General features: G+C 42.3%; 1 protein-coding gene across 1 annotated transcript in view; it reads right to left on the reverse strand.

Annotated features, from left to right (window-relative positions):
- Nucleotides 1-8,833: 8,833 nt before the first annotated feature.
- Nucleotides 8,834-16,906, reverse strand: part of KIF14 (kinesin family member 14) — an 80,117-nt gene continuing 72,044 nt past the window's right edge. The window contains exon 30 of the mRNA XM_050961494.1: nucleotides 8,834-12,290. Coding sequence (XP_050817451.1) covers nucleotides 11,911-12,290 — 380 coding nt within the window. The 3' untranslated portion in view covers nucleotides 8,834-11,910. The remainder of the gene's footprint in view (nucleotides 12,291-16,906) is intronic.

Consider the following 16,906-nt stretch of genomic DNA (forward strand, 5'->3'; position numbering starts at 1 on the left):
GGATCTATGCGATTCCCCCAGGCACTTCAGGCACGCGTCGTGGGGGTCGCTCGTGGGCATAGGCTTCTTGCAGGCCGCACACTGCTTGAAGCCCGGCGAACCAGGCATGAGCCCGGTGCCGGGTGCCGGGAAGGGCTAAGCCCCCGGCGAAAAACTATTTACAACTACTTAACACTTAACTACTACTATCTACTTAACAGTCTAATTAACACTACAATAGAGATAACGATAGAAAAACAAGGAGAGCTAGGGACGTGGAGGACAGCTATGCCGCGCTCCACAGTTCCAACGACCGACACGGCGGTAAGAAGGAACTGAGGAGCGGGTGGGCCGGCAGGGATATATATTGGGCGCCATGGCGGCGCCACTCCAGGGGGCGACCTGCCGGCCCACTGGAGTTGCTAGGGTAAAAAGTTTCCGACGAACGTGCACGCACGGCGCGCACACCTAACTGGAATGGATGTGAGCAATCACTCGAAGAAGAACTACACACTACTGAAATTGAGAGTCCAGATGGCCAAGATTTCACAGAGCGTTTGCTATTTGATCAAGCTTTTCCACCACCATAACCATAACATGAATAGTCACATCATCAGCCACCCTTTCTCTGCCCTCCCAAAAAAACCCAGCCGAGCTTTCTTTAACCTTGTATGGGAAAAGAGCCAGAGGCTCCCTAAAGTCTATTTTGGATTTCACTCTGGCCAATCTCGTTACAGTAGAGGGTCTTAAGCACTATGAAGAAAAGGTTACTTACTGTAACTGTGGTTCTTTGAGAAGTGATGCAGAGGTGTATTCCACTTGGGTGTGTGCACACCCAGTGCACTGGAGCCAGACTCTTGTCTAGCAGTATCTGTAGAGGGGCGGTGCTCGCACCTTGTGGCCATGGCCCCTTCCTTGGCTATATGAGGCAGCACTACCCCAACCCCCTCTGTTCGTACCACCTGTGGTTGGAGTCAAAGCTCTAGGTGGTTGTAGTCTCTCAGCCTCACATTTCATCTTCACATCATGTACTGTATACATAGGGCCCTACCAAATTCACGGTCCATTTTTACCAATTTCACGGCCAGGAGTTTTTTAAATTGGTCAATTTAACCTTTTCAGATGTTTAAATGTGAAAGTTCACAGTGTTGTAACTGTGGTGGTCCCAAACCAAAAGGGTGTTGTAAAGCTGTTGTAGGGCGGTTGCAGAATTGCTGCTCTCACTTCTTTGCTGTCTTCAGGGCTGTTATAGTAGCAGTTAGGATCCCTAAACAAGGGCCTTGGCTACACTCACACTTTACAGCGCTGCAACTGGGGTGTGAAAAAACACCCCCCTGGGCGCTGCAAGATACAGCGCTGTAAAGCGTCAGTGTAATCAGGGCAGCAGCGCTGGGAGCGCGGCTCCCAGCGCTGCACGCTACACCCGTAAGGGATGTGGTTTACATGCAGCGCTGGGAGAGCTCTCTCCCAGCGCTGCTGCTCTGACTACACTCACACTTCAAAGCGCTGCCGCGGCAGCGCTCCTGCAGCGCTGCCAGGGCAGCGCTTTGAAATTCCAGATGTAGCTATACCCAAGGATCAAACTCCCATTGTGCTAGGCAGCATACAGACAAATAAAAGAAACTCTTCCTGCCCAGAGAGTTTTACAGCCTAGGTCTTAGGACATAACAGGTAGACAAGAAGGTAGAAGAGGGGGACGAGGCTAAAAACTGAACAGAGCTTAGTGGGAAAAGTGGATTTTTTTTTTAATGGAAGCTTCAGTCTATAGAACCCATCCCAAATAGTGGGTAAATACCTTACAGCAAGCCAAATCTGTCCCATAGGCCTGTAGGTATGTATGTCCCATAGGTATGTAACAGCAATGGACTAGCTGATTTGAAAATACGAGAACATGAATGTCAGATGTTTGATACATTTGTTACTGCTTTTCTTTTTAGGCGGTCCAAAGGACGAGGCAGAAGAATATTTCTTGAGCTTTAAGGAAGCAAAAAAAATTCTACTTTATAACTATGGCCTGGTCTACACACAAAGTTGCACCAATTTAACTAAAGGTGTGATGTTAAACTGAATTCATGAAACTCCAACAACTTTGTGTGTGAACACTCCAATTCAGTTTAAACCTGACTTACATTGATTTAGTTTGTCAAATTTAGGCCTGGTCTACACAGACTTAATACTGGTATAACTGGGTCTGGTAGGAGTGATTTATTTAACAATATAGTTATTTCACTCTAACCCCTACTGTGGACACAATAATAATGGTATAAGGGTGCTTTACACTGATATAATTTATTCCCCTTCTCGTACAGGGATAATTATATCAATATAAAGCAGCTTTATACTACTATAACAATGTCGAAATGGGGGTGGGGGGCAGGAGTTGCACCACTTTAACAGTACCAGTATAGTTGGAAGCAGCATAATTTTCTTGTGTAGACAAGCCTTTAGGATCCTAAATACCCATGTCATTTTTAAAATGGGTCTTACAAATCCAATTCACTTAGGTTCTTCTTAAAATGATATCCATACATTATACATTACAGGAGTGGCCAAACTGACTCCTGAGCCACATGGGGCTCTTTTACCATTAAAGTACAGCTCGTGGAGCCCCCCACCAGCTCCCTCATTGTCCACCTACCAGACAGCGGGGGTGAGGAAGGAGCTCAGAACCTCTGCCTTGCAACAAGGTGGTGAGGTAGGGGCCTCTGTCCGGCGGGGAGAGGGTCCCGGGGCTTCTGCGGTTTGCACCTGCCAGGGCTTGGGGCTTCAGCAGGAGTGGGGCTGAAGCCCCGAGCCCTGGCAGGTGTGCCCCAGCTCTCAAACTTCTGAAAATTGTTGTATGCAGTTCAGAGGGTCAGTAAGTTTGGCTACCCCGATATATTAGAATTAAACTCAATTTACGCTCAGCAGCTGCCTACCATTTACCATATATACCTCATAGAAGCCATATAAAGAACCATAAGTAATATTTGTGACATGTTTGAGGATATTTGGAAGGGACACACTATGATGCAATACAATATAAAATACTTTTCTTATTACAGGTAAATGCCACAAAATTCATAATGCCTTCTAAAAGCAATATTTCTTTTTTCGGATGTTCCCTATTTCACCTCTTCCCCTCTACCAGCACACCTGTCTGATTGGGATTTACCTGGGCTTATCTAATCATTACAGGTAATTCGGAATAAATGCATCACATTCAAAGATATTTGTGATATTTCAATCTTTATCCTGTCACAGGAATGGATTCACTGTCTATGGTGCTCTCTGCTCATTAAATGCCAGCCTCTCAGGAGAATGGACACCTTTTTGGCTCTCTTTTCATTGCAACAGTCAAATTGATGTGAATGTGGACTGGATTTTATGCCATTTCCCATTCTGGCTTCCAATACTCTCATGAGAATAGGTATAACAGCGCAGAATAACATTTTCTAAAAATGGCTGACAGTAACAACAAAACTGAATTGATTCTGAGGACAAGGCTAAAAATAACAAAAACAAGAGAGACTACACACAATATGTACCTTTTGTGCCAAACACATTGTGACAGGAACAATGTATTTAAAAAAAAAAAACCCAGACATAACCACTGCTAGCATCATGGTAGATGAAAGAAAGGAAGCAAGAAAGCAAGAAAGCTTTTCAAAAAGTAATAGACCATTTCTATTTACAGTATATTATGAAGTGAAAAAGAGGCAGAGCCCAGTCCACAAAAGCTTACTGCTGTATTTGGTGAGATGAAGTAGCTGTAATCTCCTCTGTTACCTGTGGGTGCCATTACTGAACCAAAGGAAGGCAAAGCTGCAACTTGCTGGTTCACCTCATTGTCAATGTTCCGAGTGTATTAATGGTTTGCCCTAATTTGAAAACCTTGCTGAGTGTTTTATAAAAAGACCTTTTATAGATGTGTTTGTGTGTTGTACTTTTACAGAGAAAAGGCAAAATATTTTAAGATACCGAGGCACTTGAAACCAATCTGATGTTCGTGCTCTGATTTCTCTTCTAGCTAAAATGAATCTTCATCTGAGAGATCACAACACTCGACTTCAGAAATACAGTCCACATGTCAAAAAATTTTAAGTGGCTTTTTCAGGCACAGTAGGCCAGAATCATGATTGGTTTAACTTCCCTGATTTCTTTGGAGTTACACCAGAGATGAACTTGTCCCTTGATGTCTTTTTGCTGTAGCTCAGCTCAGGTCATGTTATGTTATTGCCAGCTAAGATGTCAGGGTCTGTAATTTTAATATGGTTTTCTTGTAGTTACAGGGAAAGTACTAGTACTACTGTTAGTGGATAAAAAGAGCAGAGTTACAGTCTCAAGCTGAGAGAAATTGCAATCTAAACCATCCTGCAAAAATAATATTCCACTTCTCATTTCTGTGAAAAATTCTAACAAACAAACAGAAGTCCCCTTTGTTTATATTAGTGATTTTTTAGCCAGCATCCAAGGAACATAGCAGTGTCTTTCCCTGACTGTGGAGTGCGGGCCATGATTTAGGAAGGCACTATATGTGCCAATATGTGACAGCACAGACTTTAGATTTGGAAATACAAAAACAAAGGAGAACTATAGGACCAGGAATGAATAATCTTCATAGTCAGTACAGCCACATCCTGTCCTTTTTCTGCCACAAGGGACTCAAACTATTAATGCCTTTATTAATGCATGGACATATGAAATACTAAGTTCCCCAATTATAACCTGCGCAGTGTCATGTGGGTGAGTCTAGTAAGCCCTTCGTAGTCGTATAGCGTTTGGTGGAGGAGGAGTGAGTCTTGATTAACAATTGTCTTATAATCTGCAGCTACGCTGGGTACTATAGACATGCATAATTTAAAAAAAATTAAGGCTGAAATTCACCCTTGAACAAACAGCCTACACAAGGCCTTATACACCCTTAAAAATGATGCACAGGGCCTTGTGGGGGCCTACTGCAGAGTGGTCAACCTCACCCCATGCCTATGTGGATTTGGTGATATTTCACATGAGAACCTACCAGTACACATTAGAACCAGACTGTTAGCATGGTGCAGGATTGCTCACACAGCTCTGCTAGTGCCTCTTTGTCTTCATCTGCATCATCCATAGTATTGAGCCTACCTAGAGAAAAGCAACTCCATTAAACTATATGGTGGTTTTGTGATCTACATGCATCCTGCAGGGAACGTTAAGACAATAAGGATGCGGATGTAAGCAGCCGTATCACTAGACTACAAACAATATTCCCAGCTGATACAGCTGTTCATTACTCTCTCTCATATGCTACCCTGTCCCTCTGCCCCCTCCCCCAGAGCTGAGAGAGAAAAACAGAAGATTAGCCAGGTAGATTCAAGGCCCAACCCAGCCAGGGATCTCACAGGACAGCACATCACAAAAGCAAGACTAACTATGCCTATTTTGCTTTACATGTAGCTAATCTTACAAATGCCTGGTGCATTACGTTACCTTCTGCATCACAGAAAGCAAGGAGAAAATATCAGTCTCTACTTCATTCCTGCGATATATCAGGCAGCCAATACCCATATCCACCATGTCGATATCTCTCTTGACCTGAACCTTACCCACCCTCAGGTTTACCACTGTTTAATAAGACACCATTCATATGTACATCAGTCCATCCCATAATCTGCCTGCCAGGATCCAAACTCCTCAATATCCATAGATTGACCATAAACCCCTCTCCTTGATGATATATTACACCAATACATTACTAGAGTCACAGCTAGCTTGTTGATGTATAAATTCAATATGTCCTGAGAACACTAGTTCACCCTCAGGGCCGTCCTTAGGCATAGGCAACATAGGCAGCTGCGTAGGGCACCTGAAAATTTGGGGCACCACTGGGTCTTAGTGTCTACCCTCTTGTTTTCCTATCCCTGTTCTGACCCTTCCTGCAGGCTCCCACAGATGGCTGCTCTAGCCTGGTGAGTCTTCCTTGGGAGGGAATCGAGTAGTTAAAGTGAAAAAACTGCAGCCTGCCAGACCTATTAGCACAACACTGAAACTGTTAAAGAGACATTCAAGGGGTAATAAAGCCATTTAACAGGCATTTGCCAACCCCAAGGTATATACTGACAGGTTTCAGAGTGGTAGTCCTGTTAGTCTGTATCACCAAAAACAAGGACGAGTCCTTGTGTCACCTCAAAGACTAACAAATTATTTGGGCATAAGCTTTCGTGGACTAGAACCCATTTCATCAGATGTCCACGAAAGCTTATGCCCAAATAAATTTTTATACTGTCAGTTTCTGACTTTACTGACATAAACAGTTGTGCATTAATGTAATATTTACACAGAACATGTCGGTCTACAGGACCTTAGTTTAAAACTTGCTTTAAAAATATTTCATTAGTGAGCTGGTGAAGATTATAAAATCACATTTCTAAAAAATGCTTGCATAGAGTTTTAGATGCACAATCATCTTTAGCCTTAAATGCGTGGATCTTCAGACATAGTTTTTTAAATAAATCCTTCAAAAGACCTCCCTTATCTAAAATACACATTTTAATTACCATAGTTAAAAAAAAATTGCTTCCAAGTCTTCCTGTCCTTTCTGTCCATCCCTTCATCACCTCTCCCCCCACTCCCCAGTGAAGAGAGCCCTTAAAGGGACAACAGTCCTTCCCTTCCAGATAGCTGGACAAAGAGTTCCCTTTCTTTACTTCTGACTAGCCAACAAACTAGTTTTAAAAGAACCCTCCTGCAAAATCAGTACCTTAGTAAGACAAAATCCTTGTTATACCTAAAATCTTTGGAAACATATTTTTTTAAAGTTGGTGAAATTTCATAACCATGTCTCTTGTTATGGAGATCACACAAAGTAAATTACTGTTCCCTTTTTCTAAGAGCAATGAACATTGTTATGAACACACTAAACCTCTCTGATTAATTTAAAAGAATGTCTTTGTTTCAGTGAGTTAAATATGTAGTAATCTGGAATGCTGGCTTAAGATTTGAGTACATTTAAAATATAAATTCAACTTAGAAATACTGATGAAGAAAATGTAAAACAGAGAAGAGCTGCATCATGTATTCCATTATATGTAATGTTGTATTCAGCAGGACAGCTGACTCACCCTTACTGTGAAGTTTTTGCAAATAAATCTCTGAAACTTCAGGGCATATCAAAAAACCTGTGATTGATATTTTTATTCCCAAATTTTAGTGCTTTTAATTAGGTACTTTCTTCATGTCCATTCTGCATGAAGGAGAGGGCGTGGAAGTCTCTGCGGGGAACTGTGACTCTCCGCCACCATGAGGCAGGCTGGGCATCTCATTATCCTTTGCTTTCAAAAGTCCCTCCTCCCCCTCCCCCACCAGGCTGTGAGCTTGGGCTGCCATCCAGCATAGGGGCACCAGTTTAATAATACTGCGTAGGGCCCCATAAATCCTAAGGACGGCCCTGTTCACCCTGATGACGTACAGTATAATTGCAGTATATACCTGTAGCAGGGTGACCACCTGCTCCAGCCCTGGAGGGGTTGGAAAAGTCCTACAGAGGGCTGGGGCTGGGCAAGGTAAAATCCTGGCTGATTGGGGAGAAGTGGCTGCAGCTGGGACCATGCCCCAAACAGAGCAAAAGGGCCTGATAAGGCAGCCAGGGAAGCTAGAAGCAGCAGTATCTCTCTGACTTGAGAGGGAGACAGGCCTGGCTGCTGGGGAACTCCCCCAGGGGACGTAGAGGAAGGCAGGGCTGGGGAAAGGCCTTAGGAGCTGGGAAGCCCTAGGCCAGCAACTCCCCAGGCTGCAGGGCCTAGTTCTAGTCCTCCTAGGTATTGGGCTTGCAGAGGGGCAGCCAGAGGGTGGGTAAAGGCAGCCAGTCCAAACCCCTTGTTGCCTGTGATGATCAGCTGATAGACTGCAGTCAGCCCCAGGGGCTAAGCAGAGACTGGCAGTAGCTACGACTGAGGTGATGTGGGGACAGGGGGTGGGGAAACCCAGTAAGACTGTGGGGTATTGCAGGAGGCAGAACCCTGGGATAAGGGCACCGGGGTCCTGGGAAGGACACAGGGGCCAACGGCAAGCGAATCACTGGCCTGCAGAGGGCGCTCCTGGGTCGAAGAGCTAATTCCCGAGGACGACCAGCAGGAGGCACCGCTCGGTGAGTCTGCACTATGCTACAATACCCTAAAAGTAAAGCGCTTTGGTGATGTACAACTGTAACAAGTGATTTAGTTAAGATAATGGGCTAAAACTGAACACAGCACTAAAGTACTTTTTTTTTTTTTGGCCTGGTATCAGCATATTGGCTAAAGTTTCACTTTCCCCTCCATAGCAAAGTTTGCTGTGTCAGTTGTCTACATAGCTGCTGCCCTCTCATACCACTGGTGGCTGCATTTTAGTAATGCTGCATATTAGGTTTGCAAACGGATAAGTCCAGTACAGATATACTAGGTCTGATTTTCAGAGATGCTAAGCACCTGTAGCTCCCCTTGACTTTAGTGGGAATTGTGGTTGCTCATAATGCCATGTCCTAGCTATAAAATTTCTTACAAGATAAGAAACTTCCTGGAGAAAGGAGTCTATTATCGAGATGTCAAACAAACAAGGATTTAATTAGCTTCCCAGACGTGCCATAGAAACCTTCCAGGAAGGTTTTGCCCTGTGAACTTGAGACTACAATAAAGCCACCAATCTCAGCTCAGGAAGTAAAAGGCTTGTGTATTGTTACATTGAACTGAGATCTGAATTCATCATACACTAACTTACAGTATTACTTTGAACTTTGTCTCTCCAACCCGCATCTGTGTAACAATACCATGTGTTAAGAGACAAAACTAAAGGAACTTGTTTCAGTGTGAAAGACCTCCTCCCCCCCAAAAAAAACACCCCACACATTTGATTTGTTTAGCTTTCCGTGAAATATTTTATCAGATTTTTGTAACACACTATGTTCTCAGCAGGTGTACCATAGGTAGGTCTCAAAGCAACCATAAAAATGGAAACTAATGAATGTTTACAAGTTGTCTAAACTATGGCAATTATCTCAGTTACACAGTCTGATTCTACTCTTTACAATAGTTTACAGTTATATACACAGTACATGATTCTGAACAGCAAATTACATTTTTTAAAATTCGGTCAAATACAAAATAGCACTTTTTCAGAACGTGTAAACATATGTTGGATCCCACTTGTTAATTATTTTTAAAAGCCACACAAAGGTTCCTAACAGTAGATTAGGATGTCAAGCTATGAATAAACTTTTACATTTCTTCTCAATGAAAATGGAAAGTGTTTAACTGAGTCAATATCACATTTTATGTGATACAATGACAAATACTACCAATAATAATATTCTGTCAATGTTTCTGAAAAACAATTGACAAAACATAACTGCACTGCAACACATTTCTGGAAAAGATATTAAATTACATTAATTTTAAGGAGAGTACTGGATGTGCATTACAAACTGAAGCAAAGCTTTTATTTTCCCAATAGCAAAGATCAGAGAAATATAGTTTATACAGTATTTGCCAAAATCACTGAATTACTGTTCACAAAATATTTGGACAATATTTAATGTGGAGAACAAATTTATAGTTGACAAAGCAGGTGATGGATTTTCTATTCACTTTACTTACAGCCAATTTTTCAGGTCACTTAGTGTTCTAGTTCCTGTAGTATACAGTACAAATCACATTTTGCAGATCTTTACTGCATTCAAGAGGACATCAAGAAATGACTGCAAAAGGAGTCTATTTTTTCCTTTTACTAGAATAAATAGTCTTGGGCATATTGTATATTTAATTGCTTATTAGGTAACTACAGCTTCCCAAATACAAAAACCTCATCTTATAATAATTCTTAACATCCAATTACTAAAGTCACAGGAGAAAATTTATATATTGTTATTGTCTGCTTTTGTTCACTTATCACTTCAATGGGGATCATTTCTGGTGTACTCAGACTTTACTACTTGCTGTGTGAAATCCTAGCCTCACTTAAGTTAATTGGAATTTTGCCACTGACTTTAATGGGGCCAGGATTTCACCTGCTCTATCCGAAGTTGGATAACCCCACTTCTGCTCCATCACACTATAACCAAATAAAGCATTGACTAACAAGACCAAGTGAAATGCTGAGAAAGGAACAAAACAAATGTCATTGATCGGGTGACTGAATTTAATCGAGAGGTAACTTTATCTTTGAGGGGAAGTTTTACATTCCAAAAAAAGGCGGGGGGGGGGGGGAACGACTATCAAGAAACACGCTATCTCTGAATACTAGCTTGAAAGGTTTGATAATGGGCACTAAATGTCACTCATTACTAGGATGGATAACACCACTGAGCAAATCAGGTGCTCTTAACAGAACATTTTGTGTTATGATCTCTCAGTTCGCAGTGTTCAAGAACAAAGACTTCTAAAATGCACCATTAGACTTGATTTTCACAGCAATCATTACCTCTACCTAGAAGTACTGTAGCCTTCTTAAACTACAGCCAACTAGAAAGGGGTGTGGAAAGGGGAAAAGCTGCTTACCAATTTGACACATTGTAGCCTAGATTTGGTCCACATGTTTGCTTCTATTACTCTAGCTATTATACAGGAACACAGAGAAAATGAAAGTCTCAAAGGTATCTGCTTTTATCCTTGAAGAGAATCACAGCTGAGTGTATTTCACACGGAAGTAAACACTATAATAAGTGTTCCGTAAACCAGTCACCAAAATATTCTTATAAATATCTTTCAACATTAGTACAACTGGGGCCAGATTGTGGCTAGCCAAAGCTCCCAGAAGCAGCCAGTATCACTTGGGATGCAAGTGGGCTAGTCTAGTGACTGGTGTAAAGGAGAAGATGGCCATGTCCTCACCCACTTTGGTAAGCCCACTGCCAGCATTGGACTGAGAGGGAAAGACTCTGGCCCCACTGAAGTCAATGAAACCAGGATTTCACCCAGAGTCCTTGCTTTCCCTGAGGTCTCAGATTCTGCCCTGTACCTACGCAGGAGCATGAGGTTCTGGGAAAGATGCCTTGTATCCTTCCCTCTCCTTTGTGCACCCGCAAAGAGCTAGGCTCCACCTGGCCTTAAAATTTCTGTATGAACATATTAAATGTACGCTGCATATCAACATAATTCTCAAGTGCCTCACATGGTGATTTATTTGTATATTTTAAAATGTTATGCCTCTAAACTTTTATGCATAGCACTAAAAATTATTTAAAATCAAGGAAAATTGTTTTTGCTATATAATTTGCAACATGAATTGTTATAGTCAATCTGCATTAATGTTATTTTAGCTCTGTAACCCCCCCATACCTCTATACAAATTATCTCCTTACATGTGTGTTTACCCAATAATTTTTGTAGCCTTTCAAATCTTTCCTAAGAAAACAGATACCAAAAACCTCTCTCAAAAATAAAGCTGACAAACCAAAAATTAAAAAGTCAGGAAACAGTGGTAAGGATGACACTGCACCCTTAATAAATCATCATGCATTAAAGTGAGGCTACATTATGAATAGAGGATAAAGTGTCCATTTTTAACACTGAATTTCCTCGCTTTTCTCAATTTTTTGTATTTACATATTATTCTTGGACTAGATTTTTACCCACTGTCTGGTTACTTCTTGTATGTTACTCTATAATTTATTGCAGTTAGATATAGGTTTGAATTAAAAAACACACGTTTGTAATTTTCTTAAGTGTAAGTCTAATGTAAAGTCTTCTGGATTTACATTTGTTCCTGTGCAATTCAGTGCAACATATCTTCTTGTACCTCAAGTCCTCTACTTTCACACATGTCCATGCTCATGATAAAATTATGAACACATTTCAACCTTGTACGATATATTATTTTTCCTTCTAAAAATAAGAGACAGATGCCCTCCTGGTGTCTCTTTCATTAAAAAAAAGAAAGATGCCCATAATGTTTACTTTTTCCTACATTCAGGAGTCTACTATATTTAATGGCTTAATTTTATACCCACTGTATCGCACTGGGTGAAAGTTTCCCTGAACTTGTAGCTAAAGGCTGAAGTTTATATTCGCTTTTTGGAACTCCTTTCTGTTTCCAAGTAGATTCACCAGTTTCAAGCTGTTTTTCTTCAGTCCTTGTCTTTTGCATACAAATAGTCTGAGATGCCAATGAATTATGTCCTTGTTCAAAACTTATAATGAGCGACTTGGCTAGAGAATCCAGTTCAGAAGTGACCATAAAAGACGTGGTTGTTCTGCAAGTAGGACTGTTTGCTGAAGCAGAAGGCAAGCTAAATGAAGTGCAGTAATTATTAAAATGCCCAGCTAAGATGCAAATCTTTTCTGTATAGCTTCTGAGTTGAGTTGTATTTCTGTATGATCCTGTGGAGTACAAAAGCAAAAAAACCAATTCTACTACTTTGCTAAGCAGCATGTTACTTCCATGCACATTTTTGCTTTCATTTCCGTTAGAAACAATACCATATTTTGAAAGTATGTTAGTAAATCTCTTGTGAGACTATGTTAACATGAGGAGTCAGTTGGTGAAAAAAAGACTCAAGACTTTGCCTATAGACCCAGACTGACACAATCACAAGGTATTACCTACTATCCAAAAGAAGCTAGTTGGAGTTTCCTATAACATGATCAGCAGTGAAATGGTTAAAATTTGACATTTAGTTGTTTTTTTTTTAAATTAGGCTTCAGCATCAACAATGAATTGATATGAATGGAATAAAGATTGTTTTAGTCTGTAGACTAAGTAGTATAGCATCCTATTGGTTCACTATTTGGAAAGTTCTTTCCTCAACTAATTTTTTTTTCATATGAATCTTTAAAATCTTCAAGAGCCACCAAAGAAATATTGATATAGTCTACCAGATCAACCTAGAGTATCATGGGAACAATGGTTTTAATTTGCTTATTTGTGCTTGGTCCCTGTAACTTTTATAACAGAAAATTAAACATAAGGAAGGCTGGATGCAAAGGAAAGTTACCTTACAATAATCAGGTCATTTGAAACCAGGAATGTGGAAACACAGTAATTAACTATGTCAGAGGTTGTAAATGACTTAAAACTTGTAAATTCTCTTTCTTATTAATGTTGAAGTGATGGAAAAAATACTTTAAATTCTGTTCAAGGTGACTTGCTTCTTTATGCCTAAAAGTGTTTTTTCAACGAAGTTTTTCTCCTGCTTGTCATCACCTTAGAAATTGAACTCTAGTTTATCCTTTTCCTACAAAATATATCGGTGACTGGAGAACTAGCACATTTATGACATCCTTATTATTAAAAGAAAAATGCTGTTCCGGGGTTGAGGTGGGATGGGGTGGAGTAATATTAATCAAACTGTTTAAAATATTGTTATTGTTAACTTATTTAACTTGAATGCCTAACAAACAGTGGGAAGAAAAGATTGCATTAAAGATTCAACACTGTTCCTTCAGGTAAGTGCTAAGAAAGACCCCAAACCATTTCCAGAAGACACGAGAAACAATAAAGATACTGATAGCCACAGGAAAATGGTTACTTACTGTAACTGTGGTTCTTTGAGATGTGATACAGATATGTATTCCACGTAAGTGTGTGCACACCCAGCTCACCGGAGCTGGAGTTTGCCTAGCAGCAACCATAAAGCGCTTATGCCTCATGGCCTGGCTACATGAAGCAGCACTGCCCCGACCCTCCCTCAGTTCCTTTGTACCAAATGCCCAGAAACAAGATTCCGATGCAGAGGGGATGGAGGATGGTTGAGGAATACAAGTCTGCATCACATCTCAAAGTACCAGTTATGGTAAGTAACTGTTTCTTCTTTGAGTAGATGCAGACATGCATTCTACTTAGGTGACTCACAAGCAGTACATCTCCCACTGCCCTGGAAGCCGGGCTCAGAGTTTACCTAAACAAGGACTGAAGGACCACCTTACCAAAGCCTGCATCTGCCCTGGAAGATGCGGTTGTGGCATAATGGTTCATGAACTATCGACAACCATATAGCAGCCCTGAGTCCAATATGGAAACATCACTAAGGAATGCTATGGGCATTGCTTGCACCTGTGTGGGGGCATAAACTATTTCAGATGTAGTCCTGATACAGGATATTACCCATTTGGATGTCATCTGTGAAGATATTGTTTGACCCTTCATGCAATCTACATATGATGCAAACAAATGAGGCGAAGCACAAAACAGTTTAGTCCTGCCAAGATAGAAGGCTAGACATTCCCTGGCATCTAAGGTGTGTAAATGCTGCTTATCTATAGATGAATGTGGCTCAGGAAAGAATACTGGTAAATAGACCACCTGGTTCAAATGAAACTGAGAAATCACTTTAGAGAGAGATTTTGGAAGTGGCTGTAAAATCACTTTGTCTTTGGAGAACTGTGTATAAGGCGGCTCTAGTCTCAGAGCCTGCAACTCTCTCACTCTCCGTGCAGATGTTATTGCTACCAGGAATAAAGTTCTCTAACACAGCAGAAAAAAGGGACAAGATGCCAGAGGGTTGAATGGAGATCCCACTGGGGCTGCAAGGATTGAGTTAAGGTCCCACAGAAGAACTGGCTCCTGGGCCGTAGGGATGTAGATGAAGGAGCCCTTTTAAGAATTTTGATACCATGGCATTGGAGAAGACTGATCTTCTCTGAATGGGGGGGATAAAATGCCAATAATTGCTACCAGATGCACTTTCAATGAACTAAACACCTGACCCAACAACTGAAGGTGCAGCAAGTACTCCAAAACGTCCTGGATAGAATCCAAGCAATGGTGGCCTCCTCAGGCTAGTGACCACAACGAAATGGAAGTGGTTTTCAGTGAACAGGCCATCTTGGTAGAGGGTTTTCTACAGTTGAGGATGACTTTTTGAACACCCACCGAACACTGCTCTTCTTCCTCATTCCGCCATGCCACATGATGCAGCAAGCCAAATGTAGGATGCAAGGCACAGCCTTGGTTTTGAGTGAGTAAGTTGGGATGGAGAAGAAGCAGTATGGGAGACTGAATAGACAGTGCAAGAAGGCTAGAGAAAAAAGTTACCTACCTTCTGTAACTGTTGTTCTTCTAGATACGTTGCTTATGTCCATTCCAATTTGGTGTGTTCGTGCCGCATGCACAATAGCCAGAAGGTTTTTCCCCCAGTGGTACCTGTGGGGTTGGTTCAGGTGCCCCTGGAGTTGCACATCCATGGCACTATATATAGGGTCCTGCTGCCTCTTCAGTTCCTTCTTGCTCTGACAGAGGGGTAGGTGGGCGAGTCTTGGAATGTCAGTTACGAAAGGTAGGTAACCGTTTTTCTTCAAGTGCTTGGTCATGTTGATTCCAATTAGGTGACTCCCAATCAGGAACTTGGAGATGGTGTCAGAGCTCATGGGTTTGCTGATTGAAGCACTGCTCTGCTGAAGGCTGCATCGTCCCTAGTCTGCTGAGTAATGGCATGGTGAGAGGTAAAAGTGTGGATTGAGTATCATGTCACAGCCCTACAGATTTCCTGGGTCAGAACCCAGGCCAGCAATGCTGCTGAAGATGCCTGCTTGGAAGGTCTGGCATGCCAGACGGATAGCCCTCAGCTCTCTGACATTGCTGTGAAGTGAGAACTCTGCTTAGGACTAGAGGCCCTGAGTTCTGAACTCCCCACGATGCACTCCCCACCCCATTACTGACACATTTGTGACCAGGGAAAGTTATGATTGAGGTCTGCAGAAGGGAATCCCCGCAAACAGAACTTGTGGGTTGAACCACCACAGGAGAGTTGAGAACCGGCCCGAAAAGGGTGACTACCTTGTCTAGACTGTCCCAGTTTGGTCGATACACCGATTGCTAGCCACACCTGAAGGGATTGGAGTCTTCGTCTGGCATATTACACTACAAAAGTACAGGTGGCCAAGTGACCGAGGAGCTTCAGACAATTCTTTGCTGTGGTGGTAGGAAACTGTCTGAGGTCTTCTAAGACATTGCACAGGATCTGAAACCGTGACTCCAGTAGGAATGCTCTCACTTGTCTGGAGTCCAACACTGCTCCTATGAACTTTATCCTCTGTGTGGAGGACAGGGTCAACTTCTGCACATTCTGTGTTAGGCCAAGCTCATTAAAAGTTTATCTTTTTGGGCTTACATGCGCCTTCACTTGTGTTCTGGAGTGGCCCTTGATCAGCCAGTCGTTGAGGTATGGAAACACCTGCACCTGGCGCTTCTGCAAGAAAGTGGCGACGACTGCCATGCATGAGGTCAACATCCAAGATGCTGCTGACAGGCTGAAGGGGAGGACCATGAACTGATAGTGATTCTGGTTCACCACAAACCTGAGAAACCTTCTGGGAGACAGGGTTATGGATATATGAAAGTACGCAGCCTTCAAGTCAAGGGCTGCATACCAGTCCCCCAGATCCAGAAAAGGGATAACGGAGGCCAAAGAAACCATGTGAAATTTCAGCTTCTTCATAAACTTGTTGAGGTTTGCAGAGTCTGAGACGACCTTCAGCTTTCGGGATTAGGAAATAATGCGAGTAAAATCCCTTGCCCCGTGACTCCCGAGGAACCGCCTCCACGGCTCCTGCTCTTAGGACCGGCTGCATCTCCTGAATTAGATGATGATCATGAGAGGGGTACCTGAAGAGGGTCCAGAGAAGGAAGGTGGGAGGGATGTGGGGAGCTGAACTGGAGAGAATATCCCAGTTCTACCATGCGGAGCACCCAGCTATTTGACATCATCTGGGCCCATGCATGGTAGAAGTAGGACAGTCGGCACGAAAAGGATTGGATAGTTGGATCCAGTGCTTGAACTGGTGTCTCGCCCTTGGGTCCACCTTCAAAAGGTTTGTTTTTTGGGCTCTTTCACCTGCCCAGAGCCCTGAGATGAAGGAGGAAGCCTCCTCCTGTGGTTTCCATTATGCATCTTAGAATAGTCCTGCCTATTCTGAGGTTGGTAGAATCAAGGCAGGGGCTGGGACTTAAAATGCCTCCGTTACGTTGTCGGGGTATGAAGGTCAAGGGAATTGAGAGT

Source organism: Gopherus flavomarginatus, chromosome 7, assembly GCF_025201925.1.
Source record: "Gopherus flavomarginatus isolate rGopFla2 chromosome 7, rGopFla2.mat.asm, whole genome shotgun sequence".
In the NCBI taxonomy this organism is placed as follows: domain Eukaryota; kingdom Metazoa; phylum Chordata; order Testudines; family Testudinidae; genus Gopherus; species Gopherus flavomarginatus.